Source organism: Panicum virgatum, chromosome 5N (assembly GCF_016808335.1).
Source record: "Panicum virgatum strain AP13 chromosome 5N, P.virgatum_v5, whole genome shotgun sequence".
Taxonomy (NCBI): domain Eukaryota; kingdom Viridiplantae; phylum Streptophyta; class Magnoliopsida; order Poales; family Poaceae; genus Panicum; species Panicum virgatum.
In genome coordinates, this window is record NC_053149.1 from 14,508,055 (window position 1) to 14,526,554 (window position 18,500).

The following is an 18,500-nucleotide window of genomic DNA, read 5'->3' on the forward strand; positions in this document are numbered from 1 at the left end:
CCAAAATAGTAGACGCGACTTGACCTAGGCACCTGTTGGGCCTCTGTAAGGCTCATCCAAAATTATACACCCGAACGAAGGTAACACACCCACATAAAATCGAAAACAAACAAAACAAAACAAAAAACACCAACCAAGCTTGGAACATACCTGGACACTCTAGAAACACCCAGACAAAAATGCATACTCCACCGTTGACCCAGTGCACCACCGACTTACTTCCCTAGGACCTAGCAGTCCACATGATGCTAGTAGAGGTGATAAAAGGGGGCACATGACGATTCAACCATGGCAACACATCAGGAAATTGAAGAACTGAATAGCACTGCAAGAGTATCCACTCCAAACGTACATTATCTTAGCTGCAAAAATCCCATTGAAACCAACTAACAATTTCAAGACAAAATCAAACTAATACCTTTCGTATTGCAGGATCGTGCCTCCTGGACGACCATCGCTGCACCAAGGGAGCTACCTCACTGCAATTGTTCGATTGCAAAGGTACATCATCTAAAAACTACGAAACCAATTCATTCCAAACAAACAGATCCAAGATGACAGCAACTGATTCCATGAGAACTGCGGGGTCCTCCCTCCTGGACACCCCTACCTGCGGCAACAAAGCAACATAAGTCTAAACAATTTAAAATCAGCATCCAATTTACAGCAGGTAAGAATCATTGGACATAACATTATATTTGCAATCACATACCAACAGTACATATAGGGTTTAGGGCTGTAACTGGCACCCTAAAAAATTGCAGTAACAACAATGGACACACAACTCTATAAACAGTACACAGTACGCAATTAGAATTCAAAGTTTGCAACATATGACGAACCTTCATGACATGATCATTTTAAACATATTATTTCAACCATGAAATCCAGCATAGTTATAGTAGTTACCTCATTCGAAACATAGAATTTGATGTTTTATTTACACCAACCTGCACTTAGCAATCACTAACTCCCCATATTCAATTCAGGCATCCATTCACGATGAAGCAACAACAACAGCACGTTCAGACCAAAGAAGTTATCGTAGAAAATCATGGATAATTTAGTCAACAACATGAACCTGTCCCTCATATGCACTCCTATAGGACCAATGACCTTAAAACCAACCATTGAAGACATATATGTGGCTCTACGAAACATATGCCCAATGGATTGCATGCCTTCCGACATATATGAAGACCCCCCTAACTACATTATGAAATTCACATCACCAAATCACAAAAATGCAATAGAAGCACATAAAGGAATAATAACACCAAGGTACACACTTTCCCTCACTAATGGACTCCTCACTACAAGAACCGAGCTCTCCCATGGAGTACACAAGTGCTGATACACATTGCAGGCCTACCACCAGATGAGTGCAGTTTTGACCTTCTAAGACCCCTACTATCATCATACTGTGATGTCTGAAGCTACAACATTGAGAGACAAACCCAACAAATTGTAGTCACAGCATTTACATCAACCGTGGAAGCTATACTAGTAAAAGGAATAATAGCTACAAGCAAAACCACAACCTCATTTACCTAGCCACAACTAAAAGAGGTCTCAATGCAAGCAAACATAAAACAAATCATTCCAGATGACGAGAAGACATTCCAAGAGTACGAAGCACAAGGATACCACCGAAGCATTATCCGCACAGGTAAAACAAATAAGACATCATCACACATTTAGAACTAATAATTTCCAGTTCTGACACTTGCATGTAACATGTTACAGCAATAGAAAATGGAGTCGACATTGATCTACTACATGAAGTCTACATCAACTAGGCATGTGGTAAGCACTTAACACCTGCAGCAATCATAATCTGACCACATCAGTTATACGTTCTTCATTACATATATGGGACAGAGGAAGACAAAATGAACGGCATCGAAAGAGAATCAAACAAATCCAGCCCTGGAAACACATCTGACATGGACTACGACTGTAAGTTAACATTCACTAGTTACATACATCTAATTTCTATATACATGACCTCTTCTTCAGGAAAACAAACTATCAATCAAAATTCCCCTAATTGTAATTTCAAATGCAGTGTACTACAGATGCATGCATAGAGAGTCTTCATCGGACAGCGACAAACTATATGACAGGGAACCTGCTTGCTGGAAACAAGGCAATGATGGTTAATTGAAAATTAACCATGACACATATGAACAACCATAACTAACAAATATTCTACATGTACCATATGGATCACTACAGCTACCAGTAGCCTTTCTCTATGTATCCCACCGCATTACAAAATATAAGGACTAATCGGCAGTAATGCAGTTCGACATAAGTTTAGTGCTCCCCATATGCAAAACGTGCACCCAAATCAACCCTCCACCTGAATTCAAACACTGTAATGACTCTGATCACAAGCCGTATTTGCAGCAGCTCGACGCTTCTACTCACTGACTACAGCTACGCAGAAACCCAGTACTACATACATGACTCATAAACAAAATAAACAACAACTACCAAGGACCATAATACAATGCCATTCACTAATTGAAATAAACCCAATTTCACCTATAAGCTTCCTTTTCCATGACATCGATTACTGCATACACCCTCCTACAGATATGGACCTGAATATTTACAACAAGCAACAACACATTGAACACTCCATGATCTGCATTCATGCTCAACAAAACAACTGCAGTTTTCCCCCAAACAGTTACATCCGTAACCCCATACATCAACAAATCTACAATCACCATCATTGTGATTTAAATAGTAACGAAGGATTACACATACCTAGAGTATCCCATCGAAAAAACATGACAAAAATAGGCGGAGTCTAGCACATGACCGCAATACAGAGATCAACAAGATTCGCACCAAAACCGAACCCAAGCTACCTATTTGAAATTAAATCAGTAACCTAAAATCCCCCCCCCCAACATAGCACCACAAATCGACAGTCAGTCCGAGAGGCAAACCAAAACTCATCCAAGAAAACAAAAACTAAATAACAACCGCATGCAAACATTAAGAACACTCCCTACCAGATCTCCGCATTCGTCGCAAAAAAGGGGGCTTACTAGCATAGACGGAATCCCTGGTACAATAGATACGCCAAACAAACTATTACCTCCACTTGACCATGATAACATCGCCATAGAAGCTCCTTCACCTAATCGCCTCCGGCACCAAGAACTCCCCCGCAGACCCCCACATCCATCTTCCTCTTCCTCATGACCCGCATCCGTGTCCACCCAAAATGGATAAGAACAACCTTACACATAAGCCCCTAACAAAACTATAAATCCAACATAAGCCACCCAAACCGACTCCATCACCATGGGAACAAGTGTGAACATCCATTTTCCCTAATTCCCTCTTTACCTGACAGACCCGATCAGCGCACAGTACAACTGACATTAAACCACCGAGCACCAAGATTCGTGTTCCCCATCCAATGGGCGAAACAAGCTATGGGTACGAGCCCATAGGTTGAGCAGATCGTTAGCGGTCGTTCGCCTGCGACGTCTGGGTAGACCGGAGCCGGGCGCTCGTGCCGGAGTTCGCGGACGCCGCCGCGTCGCACTACGCCGCGGTCGCGGAGTCCGCGGACTTCTCCTCGGAGCCCGAGCTGGCGAAGCGGCGAGTCAACGCCTTCGTGAGCGAGGCGACCAGAGGGCTCATCGCTGACATCCTCCCTCCCGGCTCCGTCTACTCGTCCACCGTGCTCGTCCTCGCCAACGCCCTCTACTTCAAGCCTTCAAGGGGACCTGGGCTCGGCCGTTCAACCCGTCGGGAACCTTCGCCGCGCCGTTCCATCTCCCCGGCGGCGACACCGTGCGCGCGCCGTTCATGACCGCGAGCCTATTCAAGGAGCAGCTGGTCGCCGTGTTCCCCGGCTTCAGGGAGCTTAAGCCGCCCTACAAGAACGACGGCGGCGCGCGCCAAGCTGCGTCCTACATGCTTCTGCTCCTCCCCGACGGCGAGGCTGTTGGGATCGGCGATCTCTACGACAAGGCCGTCTCGACGCCGGGGTTCATCCTGGAAGCACACGCCGGCGGACGAGGTCTCGGTGGGCGGTTCATGGTCCCGATGTTCAAGTTCACATTCGAGTTTGAGGCGTCGGAGGACATGCGGGAGCTGGGGGTCACCGGCGCCTTCGAAGGCGGCGACTTCTCCGGCATGGTGGCCGGTGGAACAGGCTTTCCATCGCAGGAGTGTACCACAAGACCACCATAGAGGTGGACGAGCTGGGAACCGTAGCCACGGCGACCTCGGCCGTGTGCATGCAGGATTATGCAAGGGCGCCACGAGCGCCGGTGGATTTCGTGGCGGACCGGCCGTCATGTTCGCCATCGTGGAGAGGAGCGGCGTCGCGCTGTTCCCGGGGCATGTGGTGAATCCTGCCATGTAATTTGAAGAGTTTGCTTGTGCTATGCAACCGAAAATATTAAATAATCCGAAATTTGTATGACCACTCTCTCCCCACAAATTCATCTGCGGGGAGCATCTTCAAAAGATTCTTTATATCCTTAAAAATAAAAATTTTGGCTAAAAATTACCCTTCAACAACCAAAGATGGAGAGTGGGAATTCCTCTCTAAACTATGCACAAGATATATAAAAGTTGTTGGAGAATACAAAGATACTGAAAATAATTTTTACTCAAATGACTCTCTAAATCATCAATGATGATTTAGAGAGTACATTTTAGAAAGACTCTTGGAGAGCACTTTGAAAGTTTGATAACAATAATACACTTGCAAACGGCAAATACAAAAGAACATTCTACAAGACAACCATATATTCCCTTCTCAACCTCCCGCCAATACATATGGAAAAAATGTTACACTTAACTCTTCTGCTACAGTCCCGTGATACAGCTTCGTTTACAACTTTTGGGAACTGTCAGCGGTTCACTACTTAAACAGTTACCTTTACAACAACTTTGAAACCAAACCTCATGGAAACCCTTTGGGAGCACAAGAACAAAAATGTGTCACGCTGGCAGGCAAAGTCAGCACAGGTCACATCCACTCACCAATGATTTGTCAGATTGAGAGGATACATTCATACAATCAATCATATCAAAATTGGTCGTCCATTGTCTGAACTGGAGGTGGAGTTACGTTAGGAGCTGAAGAGGAGCTACTGCCTGTTCTCTCCCGGATCTCCCTGTACTCCTGGCATATGGCGCACAGGTGGCAGAACAAATGTGTCGTCAAATCACCACAGGGTGCTTCCTACACAAGACAAATATTTTGGAGTGAGCAATATTTGATTTCATTAAAAGACATAAAGCATCACTGCACAGAGAGAAAAACATAAATCATAATGATGTGGATGAGTGTAGAATACTGAAACTCATACAGTTGAAATGCAACTGACTAATCTAGATCAACTTAATCAGATTTCATATGACGATAACAAATGGTTATTTTCACCTCACTCTCAGAATTTGACTTCAAAAACATCCAGTTCCAAAGATACACTTTGACCAAAAACATAAATCCCCAAATGGCACCGTAAAACTTATGAACTATATGTCTTATTTGTAATAGCCTGCGTAGCTCCCGTTCTGAGATACTGAAAGTAAGAAAATGACATTTTTGTTTAAAAATATTGGCTGGTTGTTTTGCTCAATGAAATGAAATGTGTTAGCACAGCCAAGAATGCTTCTTTCAATAGAAAGAGTCCAATTTCATTAACAGCACTGTGTGCAATGCAATTGCACATTAAATTTTCTGTCAAGTGCTAACTGAACTATTCCAGTCTGTCTGATGAACCCCATGTGATGGAAAGTACAAGTAAAATAAACTTGTCCCTTATAATCTATGAAACAGTTATATCATCTATTTCAGCGTTAAAGAAAAGACACTGGACTATGGTAAGTCAAATATTAGAAACAGAGAAATGATAAAAATAAACAGAGAAACGATATATGAACTCCTAGTGTGTAATGTGCTTCTGGTGAAACTGAACTTGAAACGATAAAAATACTGCAGTGCATACACCACAGTAGCCACATTACAGTAGCTGTGAGAAGTTGCAGGATTTTTTTAAAAAAAATTGCCTCTGATAAATATATAGACTTCAACCCGTCCATATCCAGGGAAAATAAAAGGCAATAAATGACAATATAACAAACGACAGAGATTCAAAGTGCATACCGGAAGATTGTACTTTGTTCTTAGTGCACTGCGATATCCACAAGCATAGCAAGCAACAGCAGAACCGGGAACTGCTAATACAAGGCCTCCAGTAAATACACAGCAGAGACTTGTAAGAAGGCCCCAAAGTATGCAATGCATAGTGCATGATCCAGCAAGAGTTCCAGATCCCAAGAATTGTGCATTCTTTCCAAAAAGGAAACAGGGGCAAGTTGCACCAATACAACCTAGAAAGATGGTAAATAAAACCTGCGGTCATTTTCACATTATGCAAGTAAATATGACTTTTCAGTATTACACAATTATGCACTTGATGATGGCACTTCCAATTGCACCGAGACATACTGCAGCACCCAATAAATAGGCTAACAGGTGTTATACAAGCACAGTTCCATCTTATTCCTTTCTTGTTTGGTCGTAATTACTATGGCCATATTTTGTTAGCAGTTGACCCAATTTGTAAACAACTGATAAAAGAAAGCTTTAGCAAACAATTAGGAATTATATTTTACCCAACCTTCCTATATTTATTTATGCCATGCCAAGCCAGACTGCTCCATATTACGAATTGAATTGTTCTTTATTTTACCAAATCTTTCTATATTTACTTGTGCTGTGCAGAGCCAAACAGGTTTACAAATTAAGATAACCTAGACTTATGATTACAAATTACAGCTCAAAGGAGCAACGCACTGATAATATAACGAAAATTAACTTGGTTTACTGAAACAATGTAAGATTTGTATCAACTCAACTCTATAATTTTTTCTTGTAAAAAGAAAAATCAAAGACAACTGCGTTATTCACCATGGGATGTAGTTCTGACCTTCACCCAATTTTTACTACCCATAAATTGAGGAGGGTAGGGTAGCATTAATCTATTGATAAGTTCCCAGTAAGAACACAAATACATATTCTAAGCTGTTACAAAACTCTTAACTCATTCTCGCAAGTGTACAGGTTTGAGCATTTAGTCATTCTCATCTGCATGCAAGTTAATGAGACCGCACATGTTGTTCACTGAGGATATCATTCATGCAGGACCAGGGGTTGGAAAGCTTTTATATTTATACTGACACATCAGAGTTAGAATATATGGAACATTACCGCCTTACTTTCTTGAAAACAGCTGGTTGATGGTGATATATTCACTAGATGAGTAGTGAATAGATAGACTGCACACATGACAACTAACATGCAGAGATATTGTTATTTTATCTACAAGAATTAGTTCAGCCTAAAAATCCATCAGCAAGCTTGCAGGTTAAAATGAGGCTTCTCTCATTTTGCTATGACATAGCAGATTCATAGCTATAATCAAAATTCTTTCTGAAGCACACATTCTTCCCTAACCACCAAACATGATACATACGAAATTCATTACAGTTTTGTGTCTACTATCACGCAACCAAAAAGCACCTTTTTCTATTTTTCTTCTGTAAATCAAGAGGTCACAGGTCAGAGAGTGGCATACAGCTCTGTGGATCATCAAAACAAGCACAAATGCCAGAAGACCACTGCGTTAGATCTCGGTTTAGCTTATTATGGCGTGCAGCTTGGTTCTCTTCCACAGCAGGAACACGATCCTCTTCAGTGTCTAGGCCATATAAAGGAATATACTGCGGAGGAACATAGCTTCCTTTTCCGGCCATCCCTGTAACAAAAAAAAACGATCTCATCAAGAAACATTAAGGCTTCACATAAGAGCAGGTTGCACATATATGATTGGATATCCCAAGGACAACAGAGGAACCCAGTGCGTCTTGAAATTGGTAGATTGTTACTCTGATTTATATGCTCTTTAATCAGATAATGATTCCTGGTAGTGGTACAAATAAGATGTACACCCGGTATTTTTTTTCTTCCAAAAATCGAAGTTAGTAGGTAAAATGCATGGTCAGATCCGAACACAAATAGCATACAGTAGGGTAGGGTTTCGGGCGTTCTATTACGCACAGCAGGAAGAGGAAGGAATGGGCGGGCGTACCTGTCGGATGCTCGTCCCCGGCGAGGCGCCCGACGAGAACCTGGACGAGGGCGGCGTCGCTCGCCCCGCCCCGCCGTCGCCGCCACGGAAGTGAGGCCGAGAGCGAGAGAGAGGGTGAAAGCGTGTGGAGCGAAGAAAGAAAAAAAGGACGGTCGCGTCGCCGACCAGATGGCAGCGGAGGGCGGCTCATCTTTTGTTTACCGGCCTGACTGTCCGATAACAGTTACAGTAAATTGCTACCGTACCAACCGCTAATTTTAATCCAACGGTGCTTACTGCTTAGGCTGCCCTTTTTTTATCTAATGCTTTTTATTTTTTATTCTTATAAGGAGAGTATGCTACCGCACAAACTTGTAACATAACATGTTTGGTTTGCGTCACAAGACCGTCCAGCATCAGTTATAGGCAACTTCTCTTAGGTCTAAGTAATTTCAAAAAAAGAAACATATCCTACTCATATCTATCTAACGTTGGTCATAATTATATAAATTGGTTCAATGACCAACGTAGAAGTAAATGGAGCTATTTTACAAATATTATCTGATGGATGTATTGGTGCCAACCCCGGAATCGAGCCGGGACTGCCGGCGTGAGAGGGGGTGCTTGGCACTCCGGGATCGAACCCGGCGTCCCGGCCGGGCTGCCAGCGTGAGAGGGGGGTGCCAGCCTGCCGGGTGCGGAGGAGGGGTGGCGTGTTTGGATGCCTGCTTACCTCCTGACCAGACTGACGGTATGCAGCTGCGTCGTGTTTGCTTGCGTGCGTGAACGCCTGGGCCAGGCAATGCTATAGATGGCCAACGGGCCAGCCCGGCCCGGCCCGGCATGATGTCGTGCCGTGCCGTGCCGGTGCTCATCGTGCCGCCGGCATGCTCGTGCCTGGTCGTCGGCCCAAGGCACGACCCGTGGGCCGTCGGGCCGGCCCAAAAGCACGGCGTGCCGCCGCCGTGCTGAGCTCCGAAGTCGCCAGCGGATCCGCCCAGGGAGAGCAAGAGGCGGGGAGGGAGGCAGGGAGAGCAGGAGGAACAGCGTCCACGGCGGCTCCTTCGCACCACCCCCGCTTCCGCGACTGCCGCCGGAGATGCCTCCTCCGCTGCCAGCAGCGAGTCCGGCGACGGCGTTGGCGCGGACCGCGCGGCGGCGGAAGCCGGAAGGGGAGGACCGGAGGAGGGAGCGGAAGGGGGCGGCCGAGCGCGGTAGGACTGTAGGAGGCGGTGGAAGCGGCGGAAGGGATGACCGGAGGAGGGAGAGGAAGGGGGCAGCTGGGCGCGGTAGGAGGAGGCGGTGGAAGCGGCGATCCGGCGGAAGAGGAGGACCGGAGGAGGAAGAGGAAGGGGGCGGTCGGGCGTTGTAGGAGAACTGGAGGAGACGGTGGAAGCGAGGCGAGGCGAGGCGAGGTGGTGGGCTGGGCTGGCGGGGGAAGGGGGAAGGGGGAAGGGGAGAGCCACTGGACCGGACCGTGCCCGTGCCGGCCCACGTGCCTGGGGTACGGCCCAGGCACGGCCTGCTCCCCCGGGCCGGACTGTGCTTGGGCCGGGCCAAAAAAACAGACCTCGGGCCGAACTAACGGGCTCGGGCTGCATGGCCATATGTAGGCTATGCTCATGCGGCCGTACCACTTAGCCAGGCTCCCGGAAATGATGGATTCGGGCGTTTCCACCGGGCCTGGCTCCTGCGGTGCAAGAAAGAGCTGCTTGGAGAAGTGTGCAGAGGGGAAAAGATTGTTGAGCGCCGGCAACCAAACAATTTCTGTGCTGAGCCTGACTGCATGGATACGGGAACAATCAAGGGGCTGCTGCACCTGGCAAGCCTGGCCAAAGGGGAGCCTGCATCGCTGCAGCGAGCCAGGTTGAGGTGAGAAGTAAACCAAACCCATAAGAGCAAGTATTATGGTGGGCTAAAAACAGGCTGAATGTTGAAGTGGAGAAGAGAGAGGAGAAGTGAGCTGTTAGCTTACAGCTAGCTTCGACACAACAATCAAAAAATTTTGTGAGATAAACAAGTGTGTTATGTATTTATAGTGGAGAGCTAAACTATTATATAAGTGGACTAAAAAAATAAGCAAAAAAAATTTCTTGCAGTCAGCAGACTAAACCATTAGTGTTGCTCTAAAAGAGGTTGGGCTGTGCTGATGACGCCGCGGCTTTTAATTGGGCGGCCCTGCCCTCTTCCTCCCAATTCCCAAACACCAGCGCTGCGCCGGTACCCGTGCTTGTCAGGGTATAGTGACTCATCGTAAATGTCAGGGTATAGTAGGGTTGAAAATGGGACTGGAAAATCCCGTCCCGACCGGCTCCGTTTACCGTTTAAACCGACCGTAAATCGTTTCCGCGAAAAAAATGGGAAAATGAGAAAACAAAACGGGAAAACGGGCGGAAACGAGAACGGGAACGGTTGGGGTGTTTTCCCGACCGTTTTCACGGTTCCCGTTTTCAGACGGGAAAATTCCCGCGGGAATTCCCGTATTTGTCGTAGTCGGCTGTGTTACCTGTGTTGGAAACGTGAATTGTTGTTTGCATGTGTTCCAACGTGAATTGTGAATTCGTGATTCACTTTACCTGTGTTTCTTAGTTATACGAGTCTTGTTTCCATGTTATTTATGCATAGTTGTAATTATTTTATCGAGTTAAATGTTTGAAGTGGTTGTATGTATTTTCCCGTTTTGAGTTATCGATTCCCGATCGTAATCGGCATACTCCCGACCGATTGATTCCGTTCCCGATATCCCGTAATACCGATTTCGTTTTCCCGTCCGATTTTCCCGTTCCCGTTTCCGTTCCCAACCAAAAAATACAGTTGCGGGAACGGTTGAGGGGTTTTCCCGACTGTTCCCGACCGTTTTCATCCCTAGGGTATAGAACCTTGTGTCGGTTTAGATTTCAAATTTTTACACAAAAAAATATCACATCAAATATTTGAACACATACATAGAGTATTAAATAAAGTCTATTTATAAAAAATTTTATACGGATGGGTTGTAAGTCGCGAGTCGAATCTAATGAGCCTACTTAATCCATGATTTGCAACAGTAACCATTCACTACTTCTGGATTAGTGATGGATTAATTAGGCTTATTAGATTCGTCTCACGATTTACAATCCATTCGTGCAAAAAAATTATAATTAGACTTTGTTTAGTACTCTAAATTACCAAGATTCTTTTCCAAAAATTTTTGACAGGTGATCTAAACACCGTGTTTAGATTCAAAATTTGCATCCCAAAATTTTGGACGTAAACTGGCACATGTCCACTCCTACTTTACATGTGTTTAGATGCCAAAATTTGGACTGACAAATAGCAAAGTAGCAGATATTTAATGCTTCATATGGTTAAAAAATTGATCCATAGCCCTGGCGCATGCTTGCATGTGTTGATGTAAAAGAAATCGCGAGTAGGCAAATGATTCGCAAAAGAACCGAGAGATCTTTCCATTGATCAGATGAATCTATTTATACATGATGTGAATAGTAACTGATGCCCCTACGGAGTGCTTGAACCGTCACGCCGATCCGTCCGCGAGGAGAGGAGATGTGGCAACCGCCTGTTGCCCGTGCGGATGAGATCCGAAACGAACGTTTAGTTCGTAACACTCCCCCTTAATCGAATTCATCTTTAATCAATGAACTTACGCTATTCCTCAAAAACCCAGTGGGAAAAAAGATGAATATTTTCTTCTGATGATTACTCTATTAACTCAACGAGCTCAATAAAATAATCTATGCCTTCTATATTTCCATAAAAATCTCCGTGCGGAAAACTAAAAATACTGACATATACTTATGTTAACATTGCTTCGTCAAAAACCTTTACTAAGAAAACCCCATGGGGAAAACTCATAAAGGGAAAAAGAATACAATGTGATGCGTTCTAACAAGGCATACCATTTGGGGCTTCTTCCCCTGAATCTTGCAAATCCCGAAGTCTCCTCGTACCAATACCTCGAGTACATTTCTCAAATGTTGAAACAGGTAAGGACTTTGTGAACAAATCAGCAAGATTATCACAAGACTTTATTTGCAAGATGTTTATCTCACCACTCTGTTGGAGTTCGTGAGGATAGAATAGCTTAGGAGCAATATGCTTCGTGATGTTGCTCTTTATATAGCCTGTTTGCATCTGAGCAACACAAGCAGCATTATCCTAATAGATAATGGTTGGTGATTCCAAAGAACCATATGTGGTTAATCATTCTACGAAGCCATACACACTCCCGTGATGCTTCATAAAGTGCAATTATCTCAGAATGATTTGTGGAAGTTGCCACTAATGTCTGTTTAGACGATTTCCAAGAAATGGCAGTTCCATCATGTAAGAAAATGAATCCTGTCTGCGATCTGACATTATGGGGATCAGACAAATAGCCAGCATCAGTGTATCCAACCAACGTAGGATCTTGGTTTTTTCTGATAGAACAAACACAAGTCCTTTGTACCGTTCAGGTATCTGAGGATCTGTTTTCCTCCTACCCAATGACGTTTCGTCGGAGCAGCACTATGTCTTGCAAATAAATTCACCGTGAAAGCAATATCAGGCCTAGTGCTATTCGCGAGATACATAAGTGCTCCAATGAGACTGAGATAAAGGAATTCTGACCCCAATATCTCTTCTCCCTCGTCCCGTGGTCGAAAAACATCTTTTTCGAGATCGATCGATCTTACTACTATGGGAGCCTTGGTTGGATATGACTTATCCATATTGAATTTCTCCAATATTTTCTGGATATAGACAGACTGGTGCACTAGGATTCCTGAATGAAGGTGCTCAATTTGTAATCCAATGCAAAATTTGGTTTTACCCAAATCCGTCATCTCAAACTCCGTCTTAAGATGATTGCGAGTTTCATCAATATTCTGTGTATTACCAATAATGTTGATATCGTCAACGTACACAGATACAATACAAAACCCTGACGAGGATCTTTTGATGAAGACACACGGGCAATCATCACTATTGGAGTAACCCTTCTGCATAAGGTACTCACTCAGTCGGTTGTACCACATTCGTCCCGACTGTTTAAGGCCATACAAAGACCTTTTCAGTTTTACACAATACATGTTGCGATTTGCGCCCTGATTCGGTATAGAAATCCCATCGGGAACTTTCATGTAAATATCCGAATCAAGTGACCCATATAAATATGCGGTCACTACGTCCATCAACTGTATAGATAGACGCTTTTGTACTACCAAAGATATAAGATATCGGAACATAATTCTACTCATAACTAGAGAATATGTTTCATTAAAATCAATTCCGGGTCTGCGTAAACCCTTGTACTACTAGCCTTGCTTTATATCTCACCACCTCATTATTTTCATTCTGTTTCCGAACGAAAACCCATTTAAAACCCACATGAAAGGTTTTAGGAGGTGTAGGTACCACTGATGAGAATACCTCTCTCTTAGCAAGCGAGGCTAACTCCGCATCAATTGCCTCCTTTCATTTATCCCAATCTGAGCGCTTTCTGCACTCTGCCATGGACTTAGGTTCTGGATCTTTATGAAGATTCTCATCAATTGATTCGGAGAAGTATATGTCGACAACTGTACCCTTACGATCATATGTCTCTCCAGTATCAAGATAATTTATGGAAATTTCTTGTACTCCTCTCGACGGTTCGTTATTTTCCAAAACGACTCCATCAGGGCGTTCCGAAGTCCCAGCATCAGAAAAGGTGTGCACTGTTGATGCGGAATGTGGAATTTCCCTATCCACTTCACTTCTCTCAACTGACCATTGAGTCACATTTGCTGGTATAGGAGTATCCTTCTCTTTCCTATTGCGCTTACGAGAAGCTGCACCTGCAGGAATTGCCGTACTTCTTCCACTCTTCCAAGAAGAAAGAAGTTGAATAGTTTTTTTTACCTCTATTCTTTCCGGCACATTTCTAGCGGGTATATAGGACTTTGTGACGTCTTTACCAGCAGTAAATGCGTCTGGCAGATTATTTGCAATATTTTGCAAATTCAGAATCCTTAGAACTTGCAGTCCTGAGTACGAGGATCTTTATTGGCGATGCCATTTGCATCCCAGTTAATTTCCTGGCTTTCAGCGTTGCGCATACCGTGGGCGCAGAGCACCTTGGGCAGGCCCATATGCCAAAATTTTACAGCCCAGTCCGTTTACTTCCAAAATGCCCAAATACTGCACTGTAGCTCATAAAATTTTGGTTTTTGCACCGATCTAAACACAGCCTTAGTATTTTACAAATATTTCTATGGATCGGCAAGGTACAGTTATTGCATGAACAGCTTGTGACAGAATACGTCTTGTTTATCTGAACTGATGAAAATATTCCCAATGCCAAAAGATTTCACCACGTTGTCTTTTCAAAACAGAACAGAATCATTTTTTATGCATAATTCCACACCCAGCCTTACTCAAACTACCAACTGCGCCAAACCACCATCCACATATTACAGGACACAAGGCTCTTGGACATCCATATCTATTTAATGCACAAACTAAAATATCTGCCACGTGCCATTGCACTGGAAGTAACCAGGTTCCAGCAAATAATTGTTAGATTTACAGTTTGTACATGACAGCATCCTAGGGATAAACCAGATGGACAAAAAGAGAGGCCCTAAAGTGAACTGAAAACCTTCCCTCACCCCACTCATGCCAGAACACCTGCGGTGCCTGGAGAGACAGGCTCATGGCCATGCACCCGGAGGCGGTAGATACATGTCAGCAGTGAGCTTCCGTGGTTCGAAGTGAAATCCAACCGTATCATATTGATCATGCCTACATCTGGTGCTGTAACATCAAATGTCTGAATATTGTTCTTGTCCAGGTCGTATGTGAACTCTGCCAGGGCAGTCATCTTAGCAGCATGACCTGATTGGGTCTCACCAGGCGTCTCGTCATACCATCCAGACACCCGGCAATCTTTTGGAGCCGTGGACCTGTCATATGCCACATCCTGCATGCCATGCACCTAGTAGTTAGTCATGTGTAACCAAGAAAATCTTCTTATTGAAACAAAATATAAGTATCATTGTGGACTTAAATGTGCCCAGTAAACAGAAAACATAGCAAAGGTACAAAATAGCATGACCAGTAAACAGAAAACATAGAAAAGGTACAAAATAGCATGATGCTTAAAAGTCAGCAAATGTAATTTCCTGTGAGATTGATTATAGATGCTCAATGCATACCCAATAGTTATGTTTCACTGAAAAGGGTTTGGTTTTGCGTAAACTACAGCTGAATCCCACAAGTACTGCTAATCAAAACATGGTGAATGAGTTTGGCCTTTTTGGTTAAGATTGCTAGTATCTGAAACACCAGCAATCTACCAACCAAACCTGTGGGCCCAGCAATGTCATCTTCAATCAAACAAAGAGGGGAGAAATTGGTTGCATAGTTATTTGCCTCTTAATAATTGCTATTAGTTACAGTAACGCTCAAACAGACACAGAAAAAGTTTATTCAGAAGATAAATGCTGCCCAACAAGACATATGGAAACAGTCAAGAGAGAGAGACAACTAAAATTAAAAGCATCGGCTCGTAATTGGTTGACAATCTAGACTAACATCAAAACAAAATTATGAACATAACAATCAAAATGTGTAGTCTAGTGAGGAAAAATTAGGCTGAGATAAACAGAGTTGTGTTAATTAAATCCATCAATGCAGCCCTAACCAAACAATTGTGTCTAGTAGTTTGGAACAGTTACCACTAAACACTGCCAACATAATCATATAAAGGACTCAAATTTAAACAGTAAATGTTCTGCTAGCACAGTTCCAACAATCATGTAAGGTCATAATCTGGTACGACTACACAATATGACTCATAAGAGTGGACAACTTCACAGGATGATTTCGGTTCTTCTAATCTATTCAATAAGATTCACTGAACAGCTCAATTCAGAAGCAAGGTTTATAAAAAAAACACTCAAATCTAAATGAAGGCATATATCACAAAAGAATTCAATAGCATAACATTCATGTGAACTAGGATTTTTTGTGTTGTGCAAATATTATAGGCACATATCACAGAAAGAAAATTTCCTAGCATAAAAAGAATTGCTTAAGATTTATTTTCGTTGTATAGTCTATGCATGTATAATGATAGCCACTAACCATGGAATAACAACTAATAGTTCATTAGACATGAAGACATTGAGTGGTTAAGAATGTTAATCTTAAACATAATTTCCTTGGAGAAGGCTTCTATCTTCCATTAACTAAGATTTGACACAATGCTAACGTAGTTTACTTGAAGAAGGCTTCTACCTTCAATTGGCTAAGATAGGACATAATGAAACAAGCATGATGCCTTTAGTTATCAAGCAACCATTCTGATCTTTTAATTGCAAACAACCAAAGGTTTCACAACTGTTCAAGCAATCTACTCTTTCATGTTGGTCAAATGAAATCAGTTGGAAACAAATTCCCTGCAGTTCACACAATAGGACTTAATGCTACAAACATGTCAAGCAACTATGCTAAGTTCTACTGGCATTTTCACAGAGAGCTGGCACATCCTACTGCTCCAAGTGGATCATATTCATACATGATTTAATAGGAAGACACTAAGAAACAGATAAACTTAACACTGTAAACAATAACCAAGCACATAGCATGAAACAACTGCTAGTTCTCTAAATGGTAAAACAGTCTTACCTTCGAGACATGCTCAAGAGTGACTGCCTCAGGGATTATCCCCGTCTTTAGCTTGATCTCCACGAACCCACTGCTGCCCTGCAAGGGAAAGCACTGGCCAGGCTCCCCAAAGCTGGGCTGAATCATCTTTTGAGGGTCAGCATTACGTCCACCCAGCCACACATTCAACATACCACGTTTAGGCATGTAGGGCTCCGAGTGGCGGACAACTCTTCCCCCACCCGACGCCAGGGCGTAGTCGACCCTGCCGATCCCATCTGCGGCGTGCTTCTCAATCTCCCTCAGGGCAATCTCCCTGGCGAGGGCGCGGACCTGGTCCAGATCGACCTCGCTCCCTGACCCCGAGGCCAGGCTGCCCTTCACCTCCTCCCAGAACTTCTCGAACTCGTCCTTCCTGAGGAACTCCATCCGCCCGAGCCCTGCCAGCGCGTCGCCGAGCTCGTCGACCCTCCCGTCGAGCCGCGCAAGGCCGCCCTCGAGCGCGAGCCGCTTCTCCTCCAGCAGCGCGGCGAGGTCGGCCTTGGCGGCGCCGACTTCGCCGTCGATCTTGCGGTCGATGGCCTCGAGCTGCACCTGCAGCATCCGGAAGGTGCGGGCGAGGGAGGCCTCGACCTCGTCGACTCGCGCGGCGCGGTCGGGCGGCGGGGAGGGCGGGGGCGGGTGGGACCAGCGCCAGGCGAGGTCCCCGAGGTAGAGCAGCGCGGCGAGGAGCGCGGCGTTCTTCGCGGCGACGCTGAGCACGGTCTGCCACCGCGGCTTGGGCGGGTGGGAGGGCTTCTTCCGCGGCGCCGGTGCGGCGGCCGCAGCCGCGGCCGCGGCGGTGGAGGAGAGGAGCGGGGGCGTCGGGGAGGCGGGGTGCGGGCGGGTGTCGAGGAGGAGGACCGGGCGCTTCCGCAGGGCCGCGGCGGCGGGCGGTGGGCGGGAGGCGAGGGGGATGGCGTCTAGGGTTAGCGGGGACGAGGCGGGGCTGGTGGCCGCGGCGGCGAGGGAGGGGGACGCCATGGGAAGGGTGGGGGCGGAGGCAGGCGGTTGGGGTTCGGGGTGGGCTTGGGGGGAATCTCAAATGCGAATGCGAGTGCGAATTGCTGGGGAAATTTGGGGGAAGCCGAAGCGGGCGGGCGGGCGCTCCGGGGAAGACGAGCGGACGCGCACCAAGCCGTGTTTGGTTTAGGCTAAAAAAAATTTCGCCAAAACTTTTTACACATTTGACATCTAATTTAGAGTATTAAATAAAATCAAATTACAAAATTATCTGCAGAATTTTTAGTAAATTTGCGAGACCAATTTAATAAGGTTTTTGACCGCACAACTAGAGGACGACTACTATAGCATTATTGTAGCAAATCATAAAATAATTACTATCATTAGATTTATCTCGAAAAATTACACCCATTCATAAAAAAATTTTACAAATAAACTTCGTTTAGTACTTCATACATGTAGTCGTCTTTTTATGAAAATTTTTTCATTGTTTCAACCAAACACGGCCCAACGCGCCGAATTGAAACGGCGCTGCTTCGTCCGGCTCGCCGGTTGTGCCCTGTGCTTTTACCTCACTCACGTGGTGGGGACACTGAATGGGCCAGATCAAGGCGGTTTTCCAGTAGTTTCATTGCTTGGTCCAGGAGATTTCCTTGTTGCGATTGTTTTTTCATTTCCTTCTTGGCAATTCTGATTTATTCTTTTTCGTTATATATGGCTACAATACAAATGCTCCGTAGTGAATTT

At 44.7% G+C, this 18,500-nt stretch overlaps 2 protein-coding genes, 1 long non-coding RNA gene and 1 pseudogene across 4 annotated transcripts; 1 reads left to right on the top strand and 3 right to left on the bottom strand.

The window, feature by feature from the left end:
- Positions 1-281: 281 nt before the first annotated feature.
- On the bottom strand, positions 282-3,252 carry LOC120676912. Its single transcript, XR_005676034.1, has 2 exons — positions 3,116-3,252; positions 282-610 (listed from the first exon to the last, which is right to left on the bottom strand). It is a non-coding gene; the product is annotated as an uncharacterized LOC120676912 (long non-coding RNA).
- A 72-nt stretch (positions 3,253-3,324) lies between these two features.
- Positions 3,325-4,443, top strand: LOC120674584 (annotated as a pseudogene).
- Positions 4,444-4,717: 274 nt separating this feature from the next.
- On the bottom strand, positions 4,718-8,301 carry LOC120675538 (cell number regulator 5-like). 2 transcript variants are annotated; one of them, XM_039956734.1, is made up of 4 exons: positions 8,142-8,301; positions 7,629-7,808; positions 6,155-6,381; positions 4,718-5,227 (listed from the first exon to the last, which is right to left on the bottom strand). In XM_039956734.1, exons 2-4 carry the CDS (start codon positions 7,804-7,806, stop codon positions 5,072-5,074), a joined length of 561 nt encoding a protein of 186 aa, XP_039812668.1. In that variant the 5' UTR covers positions 7,807-7,808; positions 8,142-8,301; the 3' UTR covers positions 4,718-5,071. The 2 variants fall into 2 exon arrangements, with proteins under 2 accessions (XP_039812668.1, XP_039812669.1); XM_039956735.1 differs by having other exon boundaries at positions 7,574-7,808.
- A 6,158-nt stretch (positions 8,302-14,459) lies between these two features.
- On the bottom strand, positions 14,460-17,802 carry LOC120675545 (SUN domain-containing protein 1-like). The gene is made up of 2 exons (XM_039956743.1): positions 16,773-17,802; positions 14,460-15,063 (listed from the first exon to the last, which is right to left on the bottom strand). The coding sequence occupies exons 1-2, from the start codon at positions 17,772-17,774 to the stop codon at positions 14,758-14,760; spliced, it is 1,308 nt and encodes a 435-aa protein (XP_039812677.1). The 5' UTR covers positions 17,775-17,802; the 3' UTR covers positions 14,460-14,757.
- Positions 17,803-18,500: the final 698 nt, after the last annotated feature.